Here is a 23160-nt window from a genome sequence, read left to right as displayed (position 1 = left end):
GTCTCCTTTTGGCCAATACTATTGCTGTTCATATGAAATATTGGCAACATCAGGCTACTGAAAAACCTGACAGCCATTAAAGAAAGCCAGCTAAACCAGTTCTTTTTGCGAAACCGAAGAGCATGTTATTTAGCTGCTCAAACTGGCTGATTGACGTAAAAATCAGTTCTTCATTTGAGGAGATATGCAAAACCACTTTGAGAGCTTGCCAACAGTCCTAATAACATTACGGAATGTCAGAATATTTACTAGCATGCACATCTTTCGCTATTCATATTAAAAAGAGGTCAGCTGATGGTTATTCAATGGTGGACACTACAAAGAACTCCAGAGATAGCCTGGAAGCTAGTTATTAGCATAACCTTCAACTTTCAGCCAGTGCAGTCACCTGAAGGTTACTCAACAGGACAGACTTTCCAAGATATAAGATCCACCCAGTGGTTCTCAACCAGGGGTCCAAGGCCCCCTGGGGGGCCATGAGCAGGTTTCAGGGGGTCCGCCAAGCAGGGCAGCATTAGACTCGCTGGGGCCCAGGGCAGAAAGCCAAAGCCTCACTGCATGGGGCTGAAGCCCAGAGCCCTGCCACCCGGGGCTTGAAGTTGAATCCTGAGCAATGTAGCTTTGGGGGGGGTCCTGTGGCGTGGGGCCTGGGCAACTGTCCTGCTTGCTACGCATTAATGCCGGCCCTGGCTTTTATATGCAGAAAAACAGTTATTGTGGCTCTGGTGAGCCGTGGAGTTTTTATGGCATGCTGGGGGGGGGGGGGCAAAAAGGAAAAGGTTGAGAACCCCTGAGATATAGTATATGTCTAAGAAGCACTGAGAGCTTCTAGAGTTTTTTCACCAGAACTCAGAGCAGCCGCCAGAGGGCATAAGAATGTTAGTAATTATAAACCAGTCTGCTCAGGAATAAGTTGATATAGGGTGTATTAGGAATAGACAGTTACTGTAAAATGCCCCTCTTTACATTCTGCAGAGAGCTGTAAACACAGATTAGTTTTTCAGTTTATCTGATTGCTCCCTCTTCTATTTGTATTCTGTCTCCCTTCTCCATTTTTCAGTTCTTTACGTATGCACAGTAGCACGAGATGAGGAATACAAACCAAGGTGTTGGTGCTGGGTGGGACTCTGTGGTCTGCATTTTACTTTAATGATATGAAAAGAATCTCAGGCATTTGTTGCAGCACAGAAAAATCTTCACAAATGACAGTGAAATTCTCATTGACACCCTGGGGAGTATTTTCAAAGCAGGTATTCAACTGCTCAGCTTAGGTTTATGTCAGTAGGCATTGATTTAAGTTCTTCATCAAGTGCAGTCATCAAGCAGCTCAGTCTAGCAGAAAGCTTTGAAAAAACTAATCATGTAACATTACTTCTTTTCTCCACAGGACAATCCCCAGTTTGACTTCCCCCATGAGACCTGCTCTTGAACAGCTATGCCCTTTGGAAATCTGTCCCTCCCTGCTCACTCATCCTAGTTTTGTCCCTAATGTAACATCACTGGAAGACTCAAGACAAGATAATACTAAGCTTTCCGACCCTCCTAAAGGAAGAAAGCAATAAAAGTTTGAAAGAGCTCTCCACATTTTGGGTTGGTTGAAGGTTTTTCTAGTCATGTTGCAGAAATAGTGTTTGTGGAACTGGGGAGTACTCAAAACAGCTTGGCGCTCAGATAACAGTGTGGGGAACGTTAGAAATACCTAGATAAATTAAACATAACACACAGTAATTGTGATCATCAAATGTCTAAGCTGGGGCAGGGATAGCTCAGTGGTTTCAGCATTGGCCTGCTAAACCCAGGATTCTGAGTTCAATCCTTGAGGGGGTCATTTAGGGATCTGGGGCAAAAATTGGGGATTGGTCCTACTTCAAGCAGGAGGTAGGACTAGATCAGTGGTTCTCAAAGCCGGTCTGCCGCTTATTCAAGGAAAGCCCCTGGCACGCCAGACCAGTTTGTTTACCTGCCGTGTCCGCAGGTTCAGCCGATTGCGGCTCCCACTGGCCACGGTTCGCCGCTCCAGGGGCTTTCCCTGAACAAGCGGCGGACCAGCTTTGAGAACCACTGGACTAGATGACCTCCTGAGGTCCCTTCCAACCCTGATATTCTATGATTCTATGATTAATTAACAACAAAAGCTATTTGATGATTTGTGTTCCAAAGCATCAAGAATGTTTCCAGACAAACGCATTAACTACTAACCAAGTTAATACAATTTAGGACCCAGGATGTAGCTTTGCATTAGTTTTTTGGCATCATAATGTGTAGATGGGACTGAATCTGGGACTTAGCATTTTGTTCATGTCTACTATGATATGTAATGCAGTTTTATTGTAGGGTGGTTGTTTCCTTTAACTTCTACAGCACTTTACACACATTTAACATCGAATTTTTTAAGCTGCACACACTCCTGTGCTATGGGTAAGTATTGTTATCCCTGTTGGACAAATGAGAGCAAACTGAAACACACATATTATGGCAAAAATGTCTCAGACTCAGCACCAAAATGCAGGAGCCCTAACTCCCAATCTCCTCTTGTAGTCCCAGAGTACAATGCCTCCCAAGTGTATCATTTAAACTTATCTCTATTATATATAAGCCATATTCCACACAAAGCTGGAAGTACAGACTGATGTTGTTCTTTAGGACTTATATGGATGCCTAACATTTATATGTTGAAATATTGAAAAAAAAATCAAATGTTAAATAAGAAAAAGAAAAAAAAGACAGATCCATGTAAACCTACTGGTGGCAAACTGACAAGCAAACAAGGACAGGCTGCAATTCTGCTACTACAGTGCAGTAGAAATACTGTACCCCTTATCCTACCTCCAACTTCCTCTGCTCATTGCCTAAGGTAGATTGAACAGGACTCTGTACAATAGTATCTTCTACTGAACTTTTTCAGTGTTCAGCAGCATTTCAAATCTGCTTTAGCTTAGCAAAAACGTTTTCCCAAGGACTCATAAAAAAGCAGAAAGATGGGAACAGCCAAGATTACAACATGCTGTCTGCAAACTTTCCAGGTGAAAAGTTATAAATTGCATCAGTCAATTCACAGAAGGGTATTAGAGAATGTGCCAGTGGGCAGGCTAATCACTAACAAATGTCTGAAAGTAGTAGTCAACATCAGTAGTAAACTGCATGCTTTAAAAAAAAACACCAAGCCCCCTTCCCCTCCCCCCCCCCCCCTGCACACACGCTGTATGGCAGATAATCAAATTAGGAGTCCCACTGGGCTTTGAACAAAATACAAAAGTAACAGGATGTTTAAAAAAAAGACACCACAGTCAGTAGTAGACAGGGTTAATTGGTTCAAAAATACATAGGACGTCCAAACTGTGAAAACCCGCCTACCCACAAACAGATCAGCAAAAATGTGTGCTTCCAGGCATAATATGCTCACATTCAGGGCTTCAGAAAGTGAAATCACATGGGTTCTGAAGGATTTTTTTTTGCCCAGTTTCACTGTGTCATTGCACAAGTGTCTAGGTGCATTGTGTCATTGATTTTTCCTGTCTTCATTTTCTTAAGCATCAGGAATAGGACACTACTGTAGGCAGGATACTGAAGATGATCTACAATGGTCTCACCAGGAACATCAGGCCCTGTATTCCTCTTTAAATACCCATTTGCACCTCCTTACTACCAGCTAAAGGTTTCTCATAAGCCTAGAAGCCGCTGCTTCTGTCATGAATAATGTAGCTGGAATCGATGTAACTTAGATCAATTTACTGTGGTGTCTACACCGCACTGGGTCGACAGGAAATGCTCTCTCATCGACTTACTTACTCCTCTCATTCTCGGTGGAGTACCAGAGTCGACAGGAGAGCGCTCTGCCATAGATTTAGGAGGTCTTCACTAGACCCACTAATTCGACCCCCGATGCATCAATCGCAGCAGCATTGGGATCCACGGTAAGTGTAGACATAGCCTATGTCCCAGCACAGTCACAAGTCACTTTCATTTGTCCCTGACACACAGGCAATACTGTATCCATTGTAAATGGGGAGAGGGATAGAATTACAATGCACACACACACTTTAAAAGATCTGAGCTAACATTTTCCAAAGTACCCAAGTGACTTAGGGCCCTAAATCCCATTTTCAATAGAGACTTAAGTGCATGTCTACACATACGGCAGTACGTCTGCTGTGCATCTGGTGAAGACGCTCTATGCCAACAGGACAGAGCTCTTCCATCGGCATAACAAAACCACCCCTGCAAGCGGTGGTAGCTATGTAGGCTGGAGAAGCTGTACACACCAGCGCTTATGTTGGTGTAACTTATGTGATGTACGTTACACCGACATAGGCTGTAGTGTAGACATAGCCAGAGGCATCCAGGCTACCTCTCCCATTAAAATAAGTGGGATTTAGGTGCCTAAATACTTTGAAGATCTGGGCCCTTGGAGCCTATGGGTTTGTCTACTTTAACTGCAGCAAAGTGGGGTGGGAATCTAACCCGCACCAGCCGTCTCTGGTCTGCGTGCATCCTGCTAATGTCCTTTAATGGCTCTTTACAGTAGCCTGATTTAGTCTTCTTTGAAATGGCACTAGCTCAAAGTGAGTTAATGAACTGTTAACATGTGTCAGAATGCACAGAAACTGTTAACCACAGCAGACTAGGGCGGGGTAGATTCACACCCCAACTTGCTGCAGTCTAATAGTACAGGTTAACAAGCCCTAAGTCTCAGTGAAAGTGTATGGAACCAAAGCTCCTATGTGCCTACGTCAATACTGAAAATGGGACTTTGGTTCATTTGAAATTTTTACCCAGTCCGAGTTCTTTAAAACATTATTCCAAGTGCACTTATTGTCAAGCATTTAGGGCAGGGGTTCTCAAACTGGGGGGTCAGAACCCCTCAGGGGATCGCGAGCTTATTACATGGGGGGGGTCACGAGCTGTCAGCTTTCACCCCAAGCCCCGCTTTGCCTCCAGCATTTATAGTGGTGTTCAATATATAAAAAAGTGTTTTTAATTTAAAAAGGGGGTCACACTCAGAGGCTTGCTGTGCGGAAGTGGTCACCAGTACAAAAGTTTGAGAACCACTGATTTAGGGTCCAATCCAACTCCCCACTTAAATCAGTAGAAAGATTCCCATTGACTTCACTGGGGGATGGATGTGGCCACTGAAGAGCTTTAGTTTGTTTGTTTGTTTTGGGGCCAAAGAGGGTGCAAAAAAGGCCAACTTCTCCCTCAAAAGCCTGAAGGTTAGAAGAAAAATAAGAGATGCATGGGGAAGTACTAAAGAAATATGGCAAATACTATCTTGCCATTTAATCTGTCTTTAGGGGTGAAATCAGTGTTGTGTGCGAGGTACTGAATTGAGAGTCCAAGAGACTAATGTGTTTCTTTTATTCCCTCTGCAGGCACGGCATGGGCAGCAGCAGCGAATGTATCCCTTCACTGTCCTGCCAACACGCCTCCAGGCGCCTGTGGTTAATCTTACTCCCTAGCTAGGTGGACTGTTCTGGCTGCCCTTCTTGATTTAGCTGAACAGTGTGGTCTGTGAAGCTCACAGCACATAACATCGCAAAGCAGCAACACTTATACAACCGTGTCTCCGGTCTCTGCTCCCAGGGCAAGGATTTCGCACTCTGTGTATCCTGCACAACACGCTACTGTAACACCTACTTGTTGGTACAATATGTATCCCCCAGACAAAGAAGAGAGAGAGAGAGAGAGACTCTCTATCCAGTATGTGTCTTGTATTGCTTGAGTTTTTTAAAACCCCATCTGCAGTACAAGTCATTATTAGTGTTATTTCATTTAATGCAAGCTCCTTTATCCCTCATTGTGTATGTTTTCAGAAAGTTCTATCAAGAAACATGGGTACAGATTAATTTCTTCTTCCGCCCCCATTTAAAGCTTCCTCGGGTTAGCATTTGCCCATTCCAGGACTCATCCCCCACTGGGTCACAACATTCTGCCACCTCCTCAGCACAGAAAGATGTTGCAATGGGACGAGATGATCCATCATCCTGGCATGGGCCCAGCTACCCTGATACAATGTTACAGCCTCGGGATGCACTACCAGTCGCGGAGTATACATGGTATCAGAGTCTGGTGATGGAATGTCAGCACGTCCCGCAGTTCTGACACACCCTTCTGCTGCAACATCCTACCTAGCTTTAAATAGGGATTCTTGAACGTGAGCTGTTGTCCTCTTATTGGATTTGCTGGAGGCACACAATAAGCTTGTCAGTATGTTGTAAAGCACAGTGTGGTCACCTTACTTTACAACAACACTGTGTGAACAGGAATGAATAAGTTACTTCTCTTTGACTATGTTTGAAAGTTCCCAAGGGTCTAGATACTTTGGGGTGAAATAACTTCTAGTATCCTTGGCCTTTTGATTAAATTTTGATTTATTTTTCAGTGAATTATTCAACAACAAAATCTTAGATCGTTAGGCAACAAAACTCAGTTGAGTAAAGCAAACGAGTGAGAGCCAAAAGGAACCAGTGAGCTTGCCGTGAGTGATACCACTTGTGGCTACTTGGCACCAGTCCCACTGAATGGAATGGCACTGGGAAATAATCTGACTTGGAGTCAGACCAGGGAAATGAGAACAGCAACTCCTTCTCAAGCCCTGAGACTGTTCTAGCAGACAAATACGATTAGAATTAGCATCAAAAGCCATAGATGACTCTCAGTGTAAGGAACAAATGTGGGCAGATCTTTCCATAGCACAGGATCCCTCACACATGCTCGTAAATAAAAATGAAGTCAGTGTGTCTGACAGCTGTATGTCTGACGGTGTCAACTCAGGATTTAATTGCACTATACTGACCCAAGCCAGTATTTCTCTCTGGGGTCTACTGGGAGTCAGATCCATGAGAGAAGCAGGAAGTCCATAACACAGTTGGAAAATACTTTAACTGGACTCTGTAGGAAAAACATGAGGGTATGATGCGTGCACTTCCTGTGCTCTACACGTTTGCTTGGCAATGATTTCGCATATGATGCCTATGAGTGAAAATATTTTTGGGGCGGCACTGCACTTTAGTTTTTGTCTAAAGTAAATATACTGTAGATCATTACAAGGACACTAGTTTAGTTAAGAAATATGCTGTAGTCTTTGCTTTTCTGTTGCGTTTCTTTCTCCACGTTATGGACACAGACACACAGAGGATGGTAAGGAGACCACACGCCTCTCCAGGTCTAAGCGTCAGTTTCTCCAGGCAAAACAGACCTACTCACATTATTTTGGATCTGTCAGGTGGGTTATTTGATTCATTATTAAAAAGAATGGAAAATGGTACTACAGCATTATTTGCAAAGCATTTTCACTCACACAGGTGAGTCTGGGAACATTTCAATACCTTCCAATGGATTATCTTGATGTACATACTCCTGGGACAAAAAATTTGTGATTTTGGGTGACTCAGTAATTGGGGATCCAACTTGACACATATCAAATGGGCCTGATTTTCAGAGGGCAGATGCTCAGCAGTTTCAGAAAATCAGGTCCTGTTAAATTGCATCACATTGGGCACCCAAAATCACTAGTCACTATTGATAAGTCTTGCCCAGTTTGTCTATCTCAATAATGGCCACATAAAAGCATTTTGTTAAATCAATATTTAAGCATGGAGTCCAACCAGTGTTATTCATTTGTTTGACTTGATTAGTTATGGGGAGCATTCTGGCACTCCAACACACTCCACCAGTTAAAGCATTTCAGTACCTACCCATCTCTTTTGGACAGAGCTTGGGTATTACTAGAGATGGGCAGGTATGGTATCTGGTGTTGAAATACTATGGTGATGGGAACCCTAGACATACCTTAGATAGAAAGATAGATAGATTAGATTATGAGAACAAAGAGTTCACTGAATTAGGAAAAGCTGTAAATAAGCCACTTAGAACAGAAACGCTAACAATGCTGAAAGTAAAACATTCCAAAAATGTGCATGACTCCTGGTGATAGGTGAGCTTCCAAAAAGCTCAGCTGTAGAAACACTACTGGGTGTCATGGTTCCAACCCTGATAGTAGTAATGTACTACATTGACTTCCTGGTAGGTTTAGCATGGATAAGCATTCAGAAGCGCAGATGCTTATTTCAAGCCCTTGGGTCTGCAAATTTGATTGGAAATCTCATGGAAACAGGCTCTGCCATGAGATTTCCAGAATTTCTGTTTCAATTCTTGGCTCACAGTATAGCAGAAATAATCTTTCTTGTGATATTTTGGCATTTCCAGTCTTGGACAGAATTTGGAAGTGGGGGAGAGAAGGACACATAAACTGAGTATTTCAAGACCTTAACAAAAAGTTTGGTTCTAAAAACATGACATTTTATGTGTGATGTACGTGAGTATCTCTTTTCTTACCAGGTTTACCCACTCCAAATAACGACTGAAGTGCCTGCAATAAAATATAAAACTACCTGGTGGCTAGCAGAGGGTAAGTATGTAGAGGGCTGAACCAAGCTTCTTTCATTCGTGGCATGCTGTCATATATTAAAAGGTCCTTCTCCGTCAGTACAACCAGTGCTGGCTTCCAGTGCTTCTCATTCTCTCCTGGCACCTGGAAAAGAACACAGTTTCAATGAAATAATGAGTGAGGAAGAGAAGGGGGACAGGCTAGCAGCCTGCAACTACAGAGCCTGTCAATGTGAGCAAGCAGGATTTGGACTGAAAAAATTAATGAAGAAACAAGTTTTACTACTACAGGTCTCTGGAACGATTCTGCCTCCTGAATAATATCCTAAATTTATGACTAGAAGCAGCAAAAATGGATTAAAGCACAAGCAGATTGATGAACATCTGTCATTGTCATTAGTACTAAAACTTCCAAACCTGCTGTATCCTTTGCTCACTATGGGCTGTTACATACGTGAAATAAGCAGGAGAAAACTGAGACAGAGCCAGCTCTGTTATTTATATTTGATCTTTAAGAACCTATGAGGTCCGTTGTCCTTGAATAAGCAACGAGAATCAATGCAAAGCATACACCCAGGCCGCTACCCAGAAACAACTCTAAAATAGTGACATGGGGTGGTGGGGGAGAGGGAAAACCTGATGATCTCTCTCTAATTTCTATGATTAATGATTCTTGGTATGATCCTGCACTCAACTTACCACTGGGCTGAAATCCTGGCTCTACTGAAATCAATGGCAAAAAAGTCCATTGACTTCGATGGAGCTAGAATTTCATCTCTGGTGTTGTACTTACTATCATGCACTCATTGTAGTAGTAGGTTACTTCTCAGGTTATACTCCTGGGAGAATTCTGTGCCGCTGGAATGGGTTACCTAGGGAGGCTGCAGAATCAGCATCATTGGAGGTTTTTAAGAACAGGTTAGACAAACACCTGTCATGGATGGTCTAGGTTTACTTCATCCTGCTTCAGTGCAGGGGTCAGGACTAGATGACCTCTTAAAGGTCCCTTCAAACCCTACATGTCTATCATTCTTCCTGAAACAACATGAACAAAAACATGTTTTGGTTTTACATTGAGAAAAAAATATCTCAAAAACAGTGAATTTGATTTCATGTTTTGTTCAAATTGGACAAAAAGAGTGACTATTACTAAGGCTGCGAGTTTGTCATGGAAGTCACGGATTCTGTGGTTTTCCATGACCTCAGTCACTTCTGCAGTGGCCGGTGCACCTGGCCTGGGAGCAGATCAGGCAGCCCCTGCACCAGTCGCACCAGCTGCTGCTGGGGCAGTCTTGGGCCACTAGCCACGCCTCTGCCTAGGAGCTGAGCGAGGGGGATGTCACCACTCCCGGGGAGGTGCGGAGCCACTGGGGGTCCTGGGCTGCCCGCTGCTGCCCACCCCCCACCCTCCCAGCAGTAGAAGGGGTCCTGGCCCACGCGCTCCAGGCCACTGCTCTCCCACCCACCCACCCCCTGCCCCCAGCAACTGCAGTGCTCCCACCTGAGCACCTGCGGTGCCCCTGGGCCACGCTTCCTCCCAGGATTTGGTCTGGGGTGTATAGTAGAAGTCATGGACAGGTCACAGACCGTGAACTTTTGTTTACTGACCGTGACCTGTCCATGACTTTTACTAAAAATACCTGTGACTAAAACAAAGCCTTAACTATTACCCACCCCAAAGTGGCAGTAAATTCACCTCCTTCTTCCTCCAACTTTCCATTTAATAATTTTCCTCTTTTCTGCTGCCAACAGCATGGACAGTTATGGCATAGCTACCTGTTACCACCTACCCAAACACACACCTACGTGAACATAGATTCTACATGAAAATATTTTTAAAATAATTCCCTTTGGAGAAGAACAGTTCATCATTTTGTGTGTTGCAATTTTAGAGGCAATTCTCTTCAAAACACAGCTACATGTCTTAAAAGATCTCCCCCTGAAATTCACAGCCTGTAATGTAGGGTCATGTACGTGTACTTCTCCTTGGTGGTGTCTGATCTGATGTTGGTAATTGTTATCCCTTGTGGTTCCCACTCCCCCCCCAAAAGCACCTAAAAAGAAACAATATTAGTATTGCTAATAGAACTTCTCCTTTAGTCCAAGTGGTAGTGATCTGTGATTCTGGAGCACGTTTTGCATTTTACTTCAGCAGCCAATGCGTTCTGTGTCCTCTGAGGACTGTTCTCTCTCTATTTGTGCAGTCCTGGCTTCAAAACATTTTCACAATTATCAGTTTAAACAAACAGAATCAGAACCAGATATGGGCTTGAACCAGAACATTGATCCGAACTGCCTCCAAGTGAGAGGAAGTTCGGATGCAGTTCTAAAGTTTGTATACGATGGGTATGAATTGAAACATCAGAAACCAAAACCACTTGAATGGTAGAAAAATCTGAAACCAAATTTTGAAACTTGGGAACATCTCTGTAGCTTGATTAAAGAACCATGTACTAGGTTACATAATTAAATCTACTAGGGTTAAAATATGGGGCCTGAGTCTCATTCCTATTATTATTATTTGTATTACCATAGTGCATAGGACTTGTAGTCATGGACCAGTATCCCACTGTGCCAGGTACTGTACAAACACATGGGCTGTAACAATGGAGAGGACATGCAACGAGCAGCTGTGTTCGTGTCCTCACAGCATGGGAAGGGGAATCAGATTCAGAACTAAGTTTAAACCTGAGTATCTTTATAGACTAAACAGGACCCAATTAAACATCCTCAAGTTTTAGGGAAGTTCAAGTCATAGAATCATAGACTTTAAGGTCAGAAGAGACCATTATGATCGTCTAGTCTGACCTCCTGCACAACGCAGACCACAGAATCTCACCCACTCACTCCTGTAACAAACCCCTGACCTATGTCTGAGTTACTGAAGTCCTCAAATCATGGTTTAAAGATTTCAAGGTGCAGAGAATCCTCCAGCAAGTGACCCACGCCCCACGCTGCAGAGGAAGGTGGAAAACCCCCAGGGCCTCTGCTAATCTGCCCTGGAGGAAAATTCCTTCCTGACCCCAAATATGGCGATCAGCTCAACCCTGAGCATGTGGGCAAGACTCACCAGCCAGACACCCAGGAAAGAATTTGCTGTAGTAACTCAGAACCCACCCCATCTAACATATCATCATAGGCCATTGGGCATACTTACAGCTAATAGTCAAAGATCAATTAATTGCCAAAATTAGGCTATCCCATCATACCATCCCCTCCATAAACTTATCAAGCTTAGTCTTGAAGCCAGATGTCTTTTGCCCCCACTGCTTCCCTTGGAAGGCTGTTCCAGAACTTCACTCCTCTGATGGTTAGAAACCTTTGTCTAATTTCAAGTCTAAACTTCCTGATAGCCAGTTTATATCCATTTGTTCTTGTGTCCCCATTGGTACTGAGCTTAAATAAGTCTTCTCCCTCCATGGTATTTATCCCTCTGATATATTTATAGATTTCAATCATATCTCCTCTCAGCCTTCTTTTGGTTAGGCTAAACAAGCCAAGCTCTTTGAGTCTCCTTTCATAAGACAGGTTTTCTAAGTCTACTTCTAAGATGGCTCCAAACCACAACACCAGGCCCCAAATCTCTCGAACTCTGCATAAGTTTGCATTTCAAACTCAAGTGTTGCTTAGACCCACTCTAAAATACCAGAGGTATTTCCCATGTGAATTAAGTCTTTCAATAATCACACTCCTTTGTAAGTAGGTAGATGGTTTCTCCATGGTTATTAATGCCTCTGTTTTAATTACAAGGAAAAAAACAGCCTAAACCGATTAAAGGTTCATCAGTTTGTTTTGATGAACATCCATATATTTATTTACAATTTTTCTTGCTGCAACATCTCATTTTCATGTGGTTCCCAGGGGAGAGCAGCCACACAATTAATCCATCAAACAGTCAAGCAAGCAGACAAAACCCAAAGTATTAATAGACAAGTGCTAATCACAAATATGCCAGTCACCAAAAACATATCAAGCAACTAACAACACAGATACCACAGTTATCAAGGAAAAATTAAGGGGGAACCTTAATTCTGTCATTTCCTAACTTCTGAGTGCTGGACTTTGCATGGGAGTGTTCCTTAAATGTATCAGAGGGGTAGCCGTGTTAGTCTGTATCCACAAAAACAATGAGGAGTCTGGTGGCACCTTAAAAACTAGCAGATTTATTTGGGAAAAAGCAGTGGGTTTTTTTACCCACGAAAGCTTATGCTCAAATAAATCTATTAGTCTTTAAGGTGCCACTGGACTCCTCGTTGTTTCCTTAAATGCAGTTTTTTTTAATTTTCTAGGTTTAAAAAAAGAAAACTAGAAAATATAAATTCCATCATGTGGTCATCAGCAGTTTGAAGGTAGGTCCTTCAGATCCATAGCACAGATTGCTACTACTTGAGTTAAAGGAGTAACCAAGAGCAGTAATAGTCTGTTATTTTTTGTATGGACCAGCCACTAGAGCAGGACATGATACACTTGACAGCAATGAAATGTTGGGAGTAAGGATTCCTGGCTGGGAATGGGTCTTGTGGTTAGAAACAATACAGTCACACACACAGATCTGGCATATTCATTCTAACAGGCAATTTGGCTATGGAGGAGATGTGGCTCGACCACAATGGAGAAACGGTTGTATTTTCCCAGCTCTGCCCAAAGTGAATTTGTGCAGCCTCTCACCTACCCAATCAGTAAAATGGGGGATTATACTTGCCAGGCCTCTGAGTTGAAGCCTTGATCATTAAGAAGGATAGTGAAGTGCACGTAAGTATTTAAGACCTGAGTCTAGAACTTGTAGTCTCTTCCTGCCTCCCAGCTCAGCACTTCTCTCCATACACCAAAGTGGTAGCTTCTGATGCTTTTCTCTTCCTGGAGCTCAAGTTCTGTGGGGCCAGGAAGCATGTTAAGTGAAGATGGAATCTTCAGAGATTTTAGCAGCAAGCTTCTGAAAAGCTATCAGTATTTGCAAATGGCAACTTTTAGCCAAATTTGGATGGATTTTTATGGGGTTAGCAAAAGATGCTTTCTAATTCCAAAGTGACCCTTGCCCCCACCTTGCCAAATGTCAAATTTCTGCTCCAAACCATGGAAGTGCTAGAATTCCTAAAAAACAAAAGAATGTTGGGAAAGATTTTTAATATTGACAAAGTCACCTATTCTCTCCTAGCCTTACTCCTGGAAATGGCTGAGTTGTTTTTACTGCAATTTAAAAACACAAAGAACAGGACAAGCATGGAAAATTTCAGCTCAAATGGTTAAAGTTTGGCAAAGTTGGGGCTTAAAATGGTAAGTGTTCCGCAACTTTAACTGCAGGCTTTGCTACCAAGTCCATCTACAATTATTATTTGTTAGATATTAATATGTAAACACCAAAGAACAATTAAATCTAAAAAAAGAAATTGACTTCTTGAGTTGGCAAAATAATAGGCAGCAATATAGTGAGTTGTAGTGTACTGTCTCCATTTTACAGATGATGAAACGGAGACACGGAAAGGTTATGCAACTTGCCCGTGGTCACATAGGAAGCCAATGACAGAGACAGGAATAGCACCAATGTCTCCTGACTCTCAGTCCCCATTGAACCAGCTGGTCAGAAAATGGGAAAAGGGAGAAAAAAAGAATAAGCTGTACAAATGTTGTCAGTTTTTGCAAATTTCTTTCCCTTCATCAAAATACTGACAAACTAGTTCACTGAGAAAAAATCAAACCTTTAAAAATTTCAACCAGCTCTATTGCCTCATTGGTGCAGAATGCTGGCATGTTTGCTGATATGTTCCTATACTATTCAAATTACTTTCAGTCGAAAAAGTTTAACTCGAAGTTGTTTCAATGAAAGATACTGCCTCACTCACCTTTCTTTCTAATATGCTGGGACCAACATGGCTAGAACAACACTGCAAACAATGACAGGTTGACAATTTATATGTGCATATACTGATGCATGTTTTTGTTATTACTATTGTTAGGTATTGTACTTTGTACAGTCCAGCCTCCCCTAAACTATAGGACATAATAATGATTCTGCCTGTAAACAGAGAACAGGATGTGGAGTTTTCCCAGGGGAGTGACCTCCAAAACCAGAAACATGTGGATAGGACTTGGGCCGGCTTGGTCCAGGTTAATTTCCCATATCCAATTGCTCAAAATGTGCCCTTCAGCCCGGTGTTGTCTGTTAGCTTCGTAAACAATGTGATCAAATTCAAACTTACTGTAAATATCTGACGTGTCTTAAAGATAGCATTAAAGACGCTTCCAAGTATAAATTTCAGTATTATTTTAGATATGTAAAGTGATGTTTTGTGATAATATTTTGGGTGCTGGTTCTTAGTCAGTGGCCTTTTAAAAATTCAGGCACTCACAGTGTAATCCCTTCACTCCCATTACTATTAACAAGCATCATATTCACATATCATCCAAAGTGCCGTTATTCATCTTTCAGACATGTAAAATCACCATCCGATCAAGCACTTCAGCCGGAGACCTTCTTCAAAGCCAAAACATTGGATTAGTTTAAAGCTGAATGTATCCAGATAAAAGCTATATAAATACTTTTCAAATTACATTTGGGTTCAGAAATCTTCATCCCATGTCAGTAATATGGAGTGCAACTCTTACAAACCAGTTAACATGGTTGCCTTCTGCATGTGGCTATTAAAGTAGCACCCAAAAGCAAATTAGTACCTAGTTGCTCATCCCAAAGCCGCCTAGCCAAATTCAACGCTTGCATAAGCAGCTAGAATTCCACTGAAGTCAATGGAGTTGCACCTGTTTGTACCTGTAGTAAATATGAATTTACTGAAATTAGAAAGAATCTGAGGTGGTCTACCAAGTAAAGGGTCTTTGACCACTGTAGACAATCTGCACCATTTATAGGTTTAATGTACAAGCAAACTTGAAAAAGAAGAGAATACTCTAACAAGAAGAAATGCCCAGAACAAGTATTCTTTGTGCTGTTAGCAACCCAGTTTATTGACCTACCTCATCCAGCAGTGCAGTTAAAATCCTGGTTTTACAGAGACTGCCTGTAAACGCTTTTCAGTTTTGTCTTTACAAAACTAGGTAACAATACTGTGGTACGTGGAGCACTTTTTAATTTTCCTGTGTTTAGTACAGGGAATTCCTCGGCCCAGGACTGGAACACAGGAAATCTGTGTTCAAATCTCACTCTGCCACAAACTTCCTGGGTAAACTTGCGTAATCCCTTTGTGCCTCATTTCCTCATCTGTAAAACAGGGATAACACGATTTCTTCCCCCCCCACACACACACACCTTTTCTTTGGCGTGTCAATTTAGACTGTAAACTCTTTGGGGCAGGGACTGTCACTTACTCTGTGTGTATACACTGCCTAGTACAATGGCTCCCTGATCTCACTTGGGGCCCCTAGGTGCTGCTGTTTTACAAATAATGTTGCATTTAGTTACGGCAGCTGAAATATTTCTAAAGATAACCACTGTGCATTGTCAACAATCTACAGCCCATCCATGATTACAGTGTCATCGAGTTAGCATTCTGACTTCATCTGGGGGAGGCACTTGGAGAGGAAATGTGAGGTGGACATGGCAGAAAACCCGTGTTTAAATTTAGAGAGCATCCTATTAATTTATCGAGAATAACACATGAAAATAAAATGGATTTAGGATATAGCAGAATAAGTTTGAGCCTTCCCTACCCTTAGATGCATTTGCAATGGCTGGCCACAATATCAGTTCTTCTACCACCTTGAGCAGCAGGACATCGCCTGGCCAGCACCATTGCCAGTGCTAGTCTCCTCAGAGAGGTACAGAGGCATGGGCCACCCGCCATCACCTCACATCATCTAGCAGAATTGGCTCCATGCTGCAAGAAGAGCAAGTGCCTGCTATTGTGATGCCTCCACATCATCCCTCCCCTTTTTGAGGGCTGTGGCTTAATGCCATGCCTTAGCCCTAAGGACCTGACCCTGAAACACTTAAGCACATGTGCAATTTTATTGATATTAATAGTCCAATTGTCTTCCCAAAGGCTACTCACATGCATAGGCACCATTTTTTGCAAGATCAGGGCCTAAAAGTGCAATCCCTCTGATACACGACAAACATAAACCCATACATATTTCAAAGGAAAGCAGGGTCTTTTTTCCCCCAGCTTGGAAAAAAAAACCTCCCTTGAAAGACATCCCAGTTTTATGACACCTTTCATATTTTTACTTATATACTTTGAGCCTTAGAGTCAGCTGGTATAAATGGATGTAGCTCCACTGAGTTCTAGGGCTGACCCATTTATTCCAGCTAAGGACCTGGCCCCTGATTCTTTCATCTGCCTTAGCCTTAGGTTTCTTTTTTATACGTTTTTATTTTAAACTTCAGTTCTTTGTCCATTTCAGACTTTCAGGAATGGATGAAAGAGTACTTTCAATTTGTGAGTCCCACAGATAATTAAATTAGAGTCCTTGGTTTATTTTGGAGAGCGAGTTTATATTTTCATTAACTCAAAAGAGCCATTTCAATGACATTCCCTGTTTAGTAAACAAATTATCTATTACTAGCAGACTTCATTTCAGGAAGTATCCAAATATGGCCTTTAAGAAAACTGCTCTGTTATGGTGGTTTATGCTTCAAAAAAAGTGGTTTAAAAACCTCAGATATTGTGGTGTTGCATTATCAGGAACGCGAAGTACAACAACAACAAAAGACCCTTTGAAAACTTCATTCTTACTATGTTCCCCACCCTTTAAATGCTCTTCTGTGTTAAAGAAAAAATAAATAGCTTTGACACATGCTGGGATATGTTTGCCTGTGTATTTCTCCCCTTTGTCTTTGATGAATTGGGTATGTCCACATTCATAGTACATTTGATTCACTTACAGAAAGCTGCTTGTTAATTTCTGAAAACAATGACTCTACCTGAACAGTATTTCACTGGCGGAAGCAAAACAGTCTCAACACAAAAATATACCAAGCAAGGTTGATGATGTCAAATGATGTTCGTATTCATAGGTGCTCATTTGATTCAAGGTAATTTTCAGTGCAAGGGTGGGTGTAACATACAGCCACAGGCAAGGGATGTCAACACCTCCCACGCAACATGAAGATGCAGTGTGTTTTACTTCTGAACTTTGCAGTTTTAAACAGGAAATAATATGAAGATTGCTTAAAGAGAAAACGTGTCTATTTTCACTCTTCTTTCTCTCTCTGATCCCAGTGAACAACATAATAAAGGCTTGCACCTTTATCAGATTTGGATTTTAGTCACCGTACACAAAATTTCCCAAAGGACAAAATATTTCATCCTGCAACTATCTAACAATAACAAGTAGGGCTGTCAATTAGTTAATTCATGCAGTTAACTAAAAAAATTAATTGCGATTAATCGCCATTTTAATTACACTGTTAAACAATAGAATACCAATTGAAGTGTATTAAATATTTTGGATATTTTTCTACCTTTTCATATACACCTCTACCCCGATATAACGTGACCCGATATAACACAAATTCAGATATAACGCAGTAAAGAAGCGCTCCAGGGGGGCGGGGTTGCGCGCTCTGGTGGGTCAAAGCAAGTTCAATATAACATGGTTTCACCTATAACGTGGAAAGATTTTTTGGCTCCTGAGGACAGCGTTATATCGGGGTAGAGGTGTATATTGTATTCTGTGTTGTAATTGAAATAAAAATGTATATTATTTTTATTACAAATATTTGCACTGCAAAAATGATAAAAAAACAGTATTTTTAAATTCACCTCATACAAGTACTGTAGTGAAATCTCTTTGTCGTGAAAGTGCAATTTACAAATGTAGATTTTTTTGTTACAAAACTGCACTCAAAAACAAAACAATATAAAACTTGAGAGCCTACAAGTCCACTCAGTCCTACTTCTTGTTCAGCTAATTGCTAAGACAAACAAGTTTGTTTCCATTTACAGGAGATAATGCTGCCTGCTTCTTATTTACAATGTCCAAGAAAACATCCAAAAATTTTTAAATAAATGGTATTCTATTATTGTTTAACAGTGCGATTAATCACATGATTAATCACAATTAATTTTTTATCGCATGATTAATCGTGATTAATTTTTTAATCACTTGACAGCCCTAGATCAAATATGTTGAAATTAAATGTTTTGACTGTTCTGAATCATAATTTTTTGAACTTTCCATCTCACAAAAAATATTGACATTAACAAATTTTGGTGTATTGTGATTTTCCATGGGGCAGAAATTCTAATATTTGAACAGGTCTAGGAATTAAACACAAAACAGGAACTGATGATAGATCTTCACACATATGCCGTCCTTCTCTTCAAGCAATCTTTCCTCTGTTCCAGTGAGTCACACAATAAATATTGCACTCTGGATTTTATTGTCAAAAAGTGATATAAAAAAAAGATGACTACATATGCTCAGCTGTGGTGCTGAGAGTGTGAACTGTGAGATGAAGACAGCAGGGATGGGCATCTATGCAAATGTTCCAGGTGTTACAAATATCAGCAGTGTTTGCACCCAGGCAGATACCTCAGATTTGGTTCCTTATAAGTGGGCCTGGAGTACGTGCAGGGCTGGAGCACAGGAAAAGTGGTAGGAAGTTGCCACAGCGACTATAGATGGGACCGGGTATCATAGGTGGCGAGTTATATGGGCCCGTGGTGCCTGTGCTCCATCAGTATTTAGGAATGTGGGCCTGGCTCTACCAATGTTTGGACTTAGGAGGACACAGAGTCCAGGGCAGCCTGGCAGGCTAGCGGGGGGCCTGGTGCCAGCAGCAGCGAGCGACCCAGACCCAGCCTGCCCCGCTCTGCCCTGCAGGCTCCCGGCTTCACTCAGGGGAGGGGGCGGAAGCCAGAAAGAGGCGGAGCGGAGGCTTGGCGGAAGGGGTAGAATGGGGATGAGGAGGGGCCGGAGCAGGGGCAGAAAAGGGGTGGGAAGAAGCGGGGGGGACATTTGCCATCCACAAGAGCTATTACCTCTACTGCCGCTGTTCCTCAAACCTGGGGCTGGCTGTGGATTAGTTCCGCTCTCAGTTCAATTTACTGCAGGATGCTTAAATCAGTGGTGCAAAAACTTTTCCAGTCACGCCCCCCTTACCATTCACAGGATTTGTCGCCCCCCTCCCCGCCATTACTTGTAATTTGAAACTTGGGGTTTTTTGGCATTACTTGTAATCTGAAACTGTTTTTTATGCCGGAAGGTGGAGGGGAAACACAGATATGAGACTATTCATTCGGATTAGTGTTAGTGCATCTGACTCACTCAAGAGGTCCTGAGCTCTCAACTATTATTATACATATTGCCGGTTTATGTCTTTTACTATACATTATTAATCATTAAAATTCATGAGAATCAAAATTAATTTTAAAGGGATAGTAGGTGTGCTATGGTTATGAAACTTACTAAATCGTTGAAAATAAGCCAGGCTGTCCTTTTATTTATATGTTTGTTTTTAAAATGGGTGAAAGGCTGACGTTTCTTCACACCTGCCCAGAGAACTTCTTGCAACCCCCATCACCACCACCACTACCACCTCCGAGGGAGTGCATGCCCAGTTTACACACCACTGGTCTAAATTGCCCCTGGCTGCCCATGCCGCCTCAGGGGACCATTTCAGCAGCTGGAGAGGTATTCCAGCCACAACCCCTATCCTAGTGGCCAGGAAAGGGGTAGTGCAGAGCTGCTATGTGGCCAGCCCTATGCAACTCAGGGATTCCTACTATGCTAAGGAAATCATCAGGAGCACCAATAAGCTGGCTTTATAGTCCCTTTGTGCCAGCCACAGCAGCATAAAGAGGCTGTAGCTGGGCGGAGGCTCTTTAATGTACAATAAGGAAGTCTCTGATGCTTTCTGGTTAACAAGATCTCTTTCTTTAATGCAGCTTTTCCAAGCCACAAGACTAATAATATCTGAAGTTTAAAAGTGGTAAGATTACAAGGTTCTGTAAATAGTTATAGTCCAACCTCAAACTAATGCCCCGCTGTGCTGGATATCTTCTGCAGGGCATGCTGGAGTGCTTCTGCTTTGCGTTCTCTCTCTTCCTTAGAAATTGGGGGGAAAAGAAAACCCCAACCATCAACAGCAGTGGCAGAGGGGAGTGGCCTGACTATTAAAGTACAAAAGAAGAGACAAAGGGTGAGAAAGGGGCTCACTCACAAAGGCCAGACGAAGACCAGCCAACCCTGGAAACAAAAGGCTGATCCAGAGACAGTGAAAAGGCCAGTTGTATTTTAACTCTGACCTTCAAGGCCAGTGTGTCTGTGAACAATTCTGTGCTGGCAGGGGGCACAAACTGCAGTACTGTTTACATTTCTAATATAATATATTCACTCATTAACATCAGGCTTTTTCAGGCTAGCAAAATTTGCACTCAATCTGTTACACTGGTGCAACCTTCTAAGGCACATTCAGAGCTCTGGTGCAAGACCAGGGTCTATCACACCAGTGGAAGCCCTTTCTCACAGTTGTGCAATACATCACCATTGGGATTTGTACCAGTGTAGCTACATTGGTGCAAAAGAATCCCAGTATAAACAGGGCCTTACAGTATGTCTACACTGCAGCTGAAGCTGCGACTGCAGCTCACAGAGGCTGCTGCATCTTCACTGCTATTTTTAATCAGACTAGTTAGATTAAAGCTACCGTTAACTGTGCCTATCCAAGCTCCAATCACATCTCCGACTGATGTAGACCTACTCTCAGAGCTGCTTAGCTGCATAGTCCATCATCATCTACATTCCACTCTGTCACCTCCCCTCCTCAACTTCAACCACCTCTCTTCCCAAAAATTCCAACACACAGAGCTGGGGTATCTCCACCCTCATCTTGCACATCAGGGCCCTTGACCATGTTTATCCATTGCATGTTCATGGGTTTTGATGATTACTACAGGGTTGGGATGGATTTTGTAAATGACATCGTATAAAGTTCTGTATGGACGTTTCATCTGTGTAAGTGAGCAAGTTATGGTATCAGATTGCACATGATGCCTGCAAGATATGGTTTTCTGCAATGTTTAGGAAAACTCACGTGAATAGGTGACATATTGTTAGGAATTATTGTAAATTTGCTATTCATTTTTATGGAGCTATTAGAGAATTAAAATCTGCAATGGTATACTGCTTTTATGGCACATTTAAGGCTGAATGTTGGTTACTCATCAGAAAGCTAGATTCATTTAGGCTCCATCTCTCTCCCCCAGTCCCACCACCATACCCTACACTATTTAGTCTATCTCCTTGGATCACCAGGTGTATGTGCAGGGTACAGCTCGTAAATCCAGGAATGCACTCCAGCATACTAAACGCTATCCTCTGAAGTTTTATTGTGCCAAATTTGGAGACTTAAATGCAATCACAAAATGTGAAACAAGGGGATTTGAGATCTGCTTTAACTGCAAATCTCAATGCAATTTGGACCTAAGGAGTTGTTTCCTAAACCTGCAGAATTACAGCAATTGCTATAGCTCATGCTGTGCTTTTTATTCAACCAAAGATCTCAAAGTGCCTTTGAAAGAAAGGCAAGTATCATTAGCCCCATTTTACAGATAGAGATACCAAGGCATATAGAAGTCCACATAGCAAGTCAGTGACAAGCGAGCAAGAGAATTCAAATTTCCTGACTTCCAGTCCAGTGGCTTATTACTTGCACCACATTGCCCCAGTAGTGCTCAAAATCTGCTAGTTCTAGGCATAATTACAGGAAGGCAGAGTGTCTTCTCCTGAACCACTTACAAATTGACCCAGTTTAACTTTTTTTTACCTAGAATTAGTATGGTGCTGTGACATACGTTTATAGTGTAAAAGCAAAGAGCCAAATATCCCTCAGGAAAAACTGATTTTCTTTACAGTGAGAATGGCCAAACTGTCTCCAGTAATAAGTGAAAGTTTTATTCCAAGTATGACATTTTTCACAAAGCCATAACTGATAATTTTTTTAAAGAGAAATTTCTTTGTGTAAAAGAAAAGCCATATTTGGGCACACGGAAACAATCGTTTTGACACACATACTTTTCATGAGATTTTGCCAAAGGTCATCTGTATAAATAGCACACTGAAGTCTTTACTGTAAAGGATGATTGAAGAACACAGCATACGACACAAATACATATGCCTGTGGAATAGGTGATAAGTTTGAAAGGCATACATCAATGAGTTCACACCACAAAAAGCAAGAACCCTCACCTTTGTCTAATTAAACACTGCAAAAAGAACATGCACTACTTTTTAAAAAAGATATTGTTTTGTTATTTTGTTTGAGTAAATGTTAACGGTTGTGAAAGGTGCTGGGGTGACAGCCCTCGAAATGGAAGCTTTTTATTTACTACCAAAAAAAACCCAACACCCACCTTTGTTAACTTATATCTAAGGTTTCTCTAGTGATTAATACAACTCTTATACAACTACACAACAGCAAATTCCAATTAAAAGCCTTAAATAGTAAAAAGTACAGAAATGACAGTTAAGGTACTTTATGAAACACTGCTTTACCCTTAGAGTTCATACATTTAGTTAATCTATCAATTTTAAGGGGTTTTATTGCCACCCATCACTGCAGTATCTGAGCACCTTCCATGTACAATAATATCAATTGTGAAGTCCCTAGTGGACTTTATGTAGTCTGCCACTTCTGCCTTTTTGAAGTCAATACTCTTCTTGGGGTAGGGTTTTTCTTTATGTTTTTTTTGTTTTAGATTGTATTAATGTATGTGTTTTTTTGTTTAGGTTGATTTGTTTGGTGGTAATTTTTTTTTCTTAAGGTAGGTTGAGAATTTGGGGTAGAAAGAGTTGTGCATGTTGTGAGTATCATGCCTATGG

The 23160-nt window shown here is 41.8% G+C and overlaps 1 protein-coding gene across 1 annotated transcript in view; it reads right to left on the bottom strand.

Moving 5' to 3' along the window:
• The window catches only part of SNTB1 (syntrophin beta 1), a 176586-nt gene that overhangs the window by 15703 nt on the left and 137723 nt on the right, over positions 1–23160 (bottom strand). Inside the window, exon 4 of the mRNA XM_073330230.1 lies at positions 8391–8530. Coding sequence (XP_073186331.1) covers positions 8391–8530 — 140 coding nt within the window. The remainder of the gene's footprint in view (positions 1–8390; positions 8531–23160) is intronic.

This window comes from Lepidochelys kempii, chromosome 2 (genome assembly GCF_965140265.1).
Source record: "Lepidochelys kempii isolate rLepKem1 chromosome 2, rLepKem1.hap2, whole genome shotgun sequence".
Lineage (NCBI taxonomy): Eukaryota > Metazoa > Chordata > Testudines > Cheloniidae > Lepidochelys > Lepidochelys kempii.
Note: the sequence above shows the minus strand (reverse complement) of the source record. Positions and strands in the feature narration are given on the sequence as shown.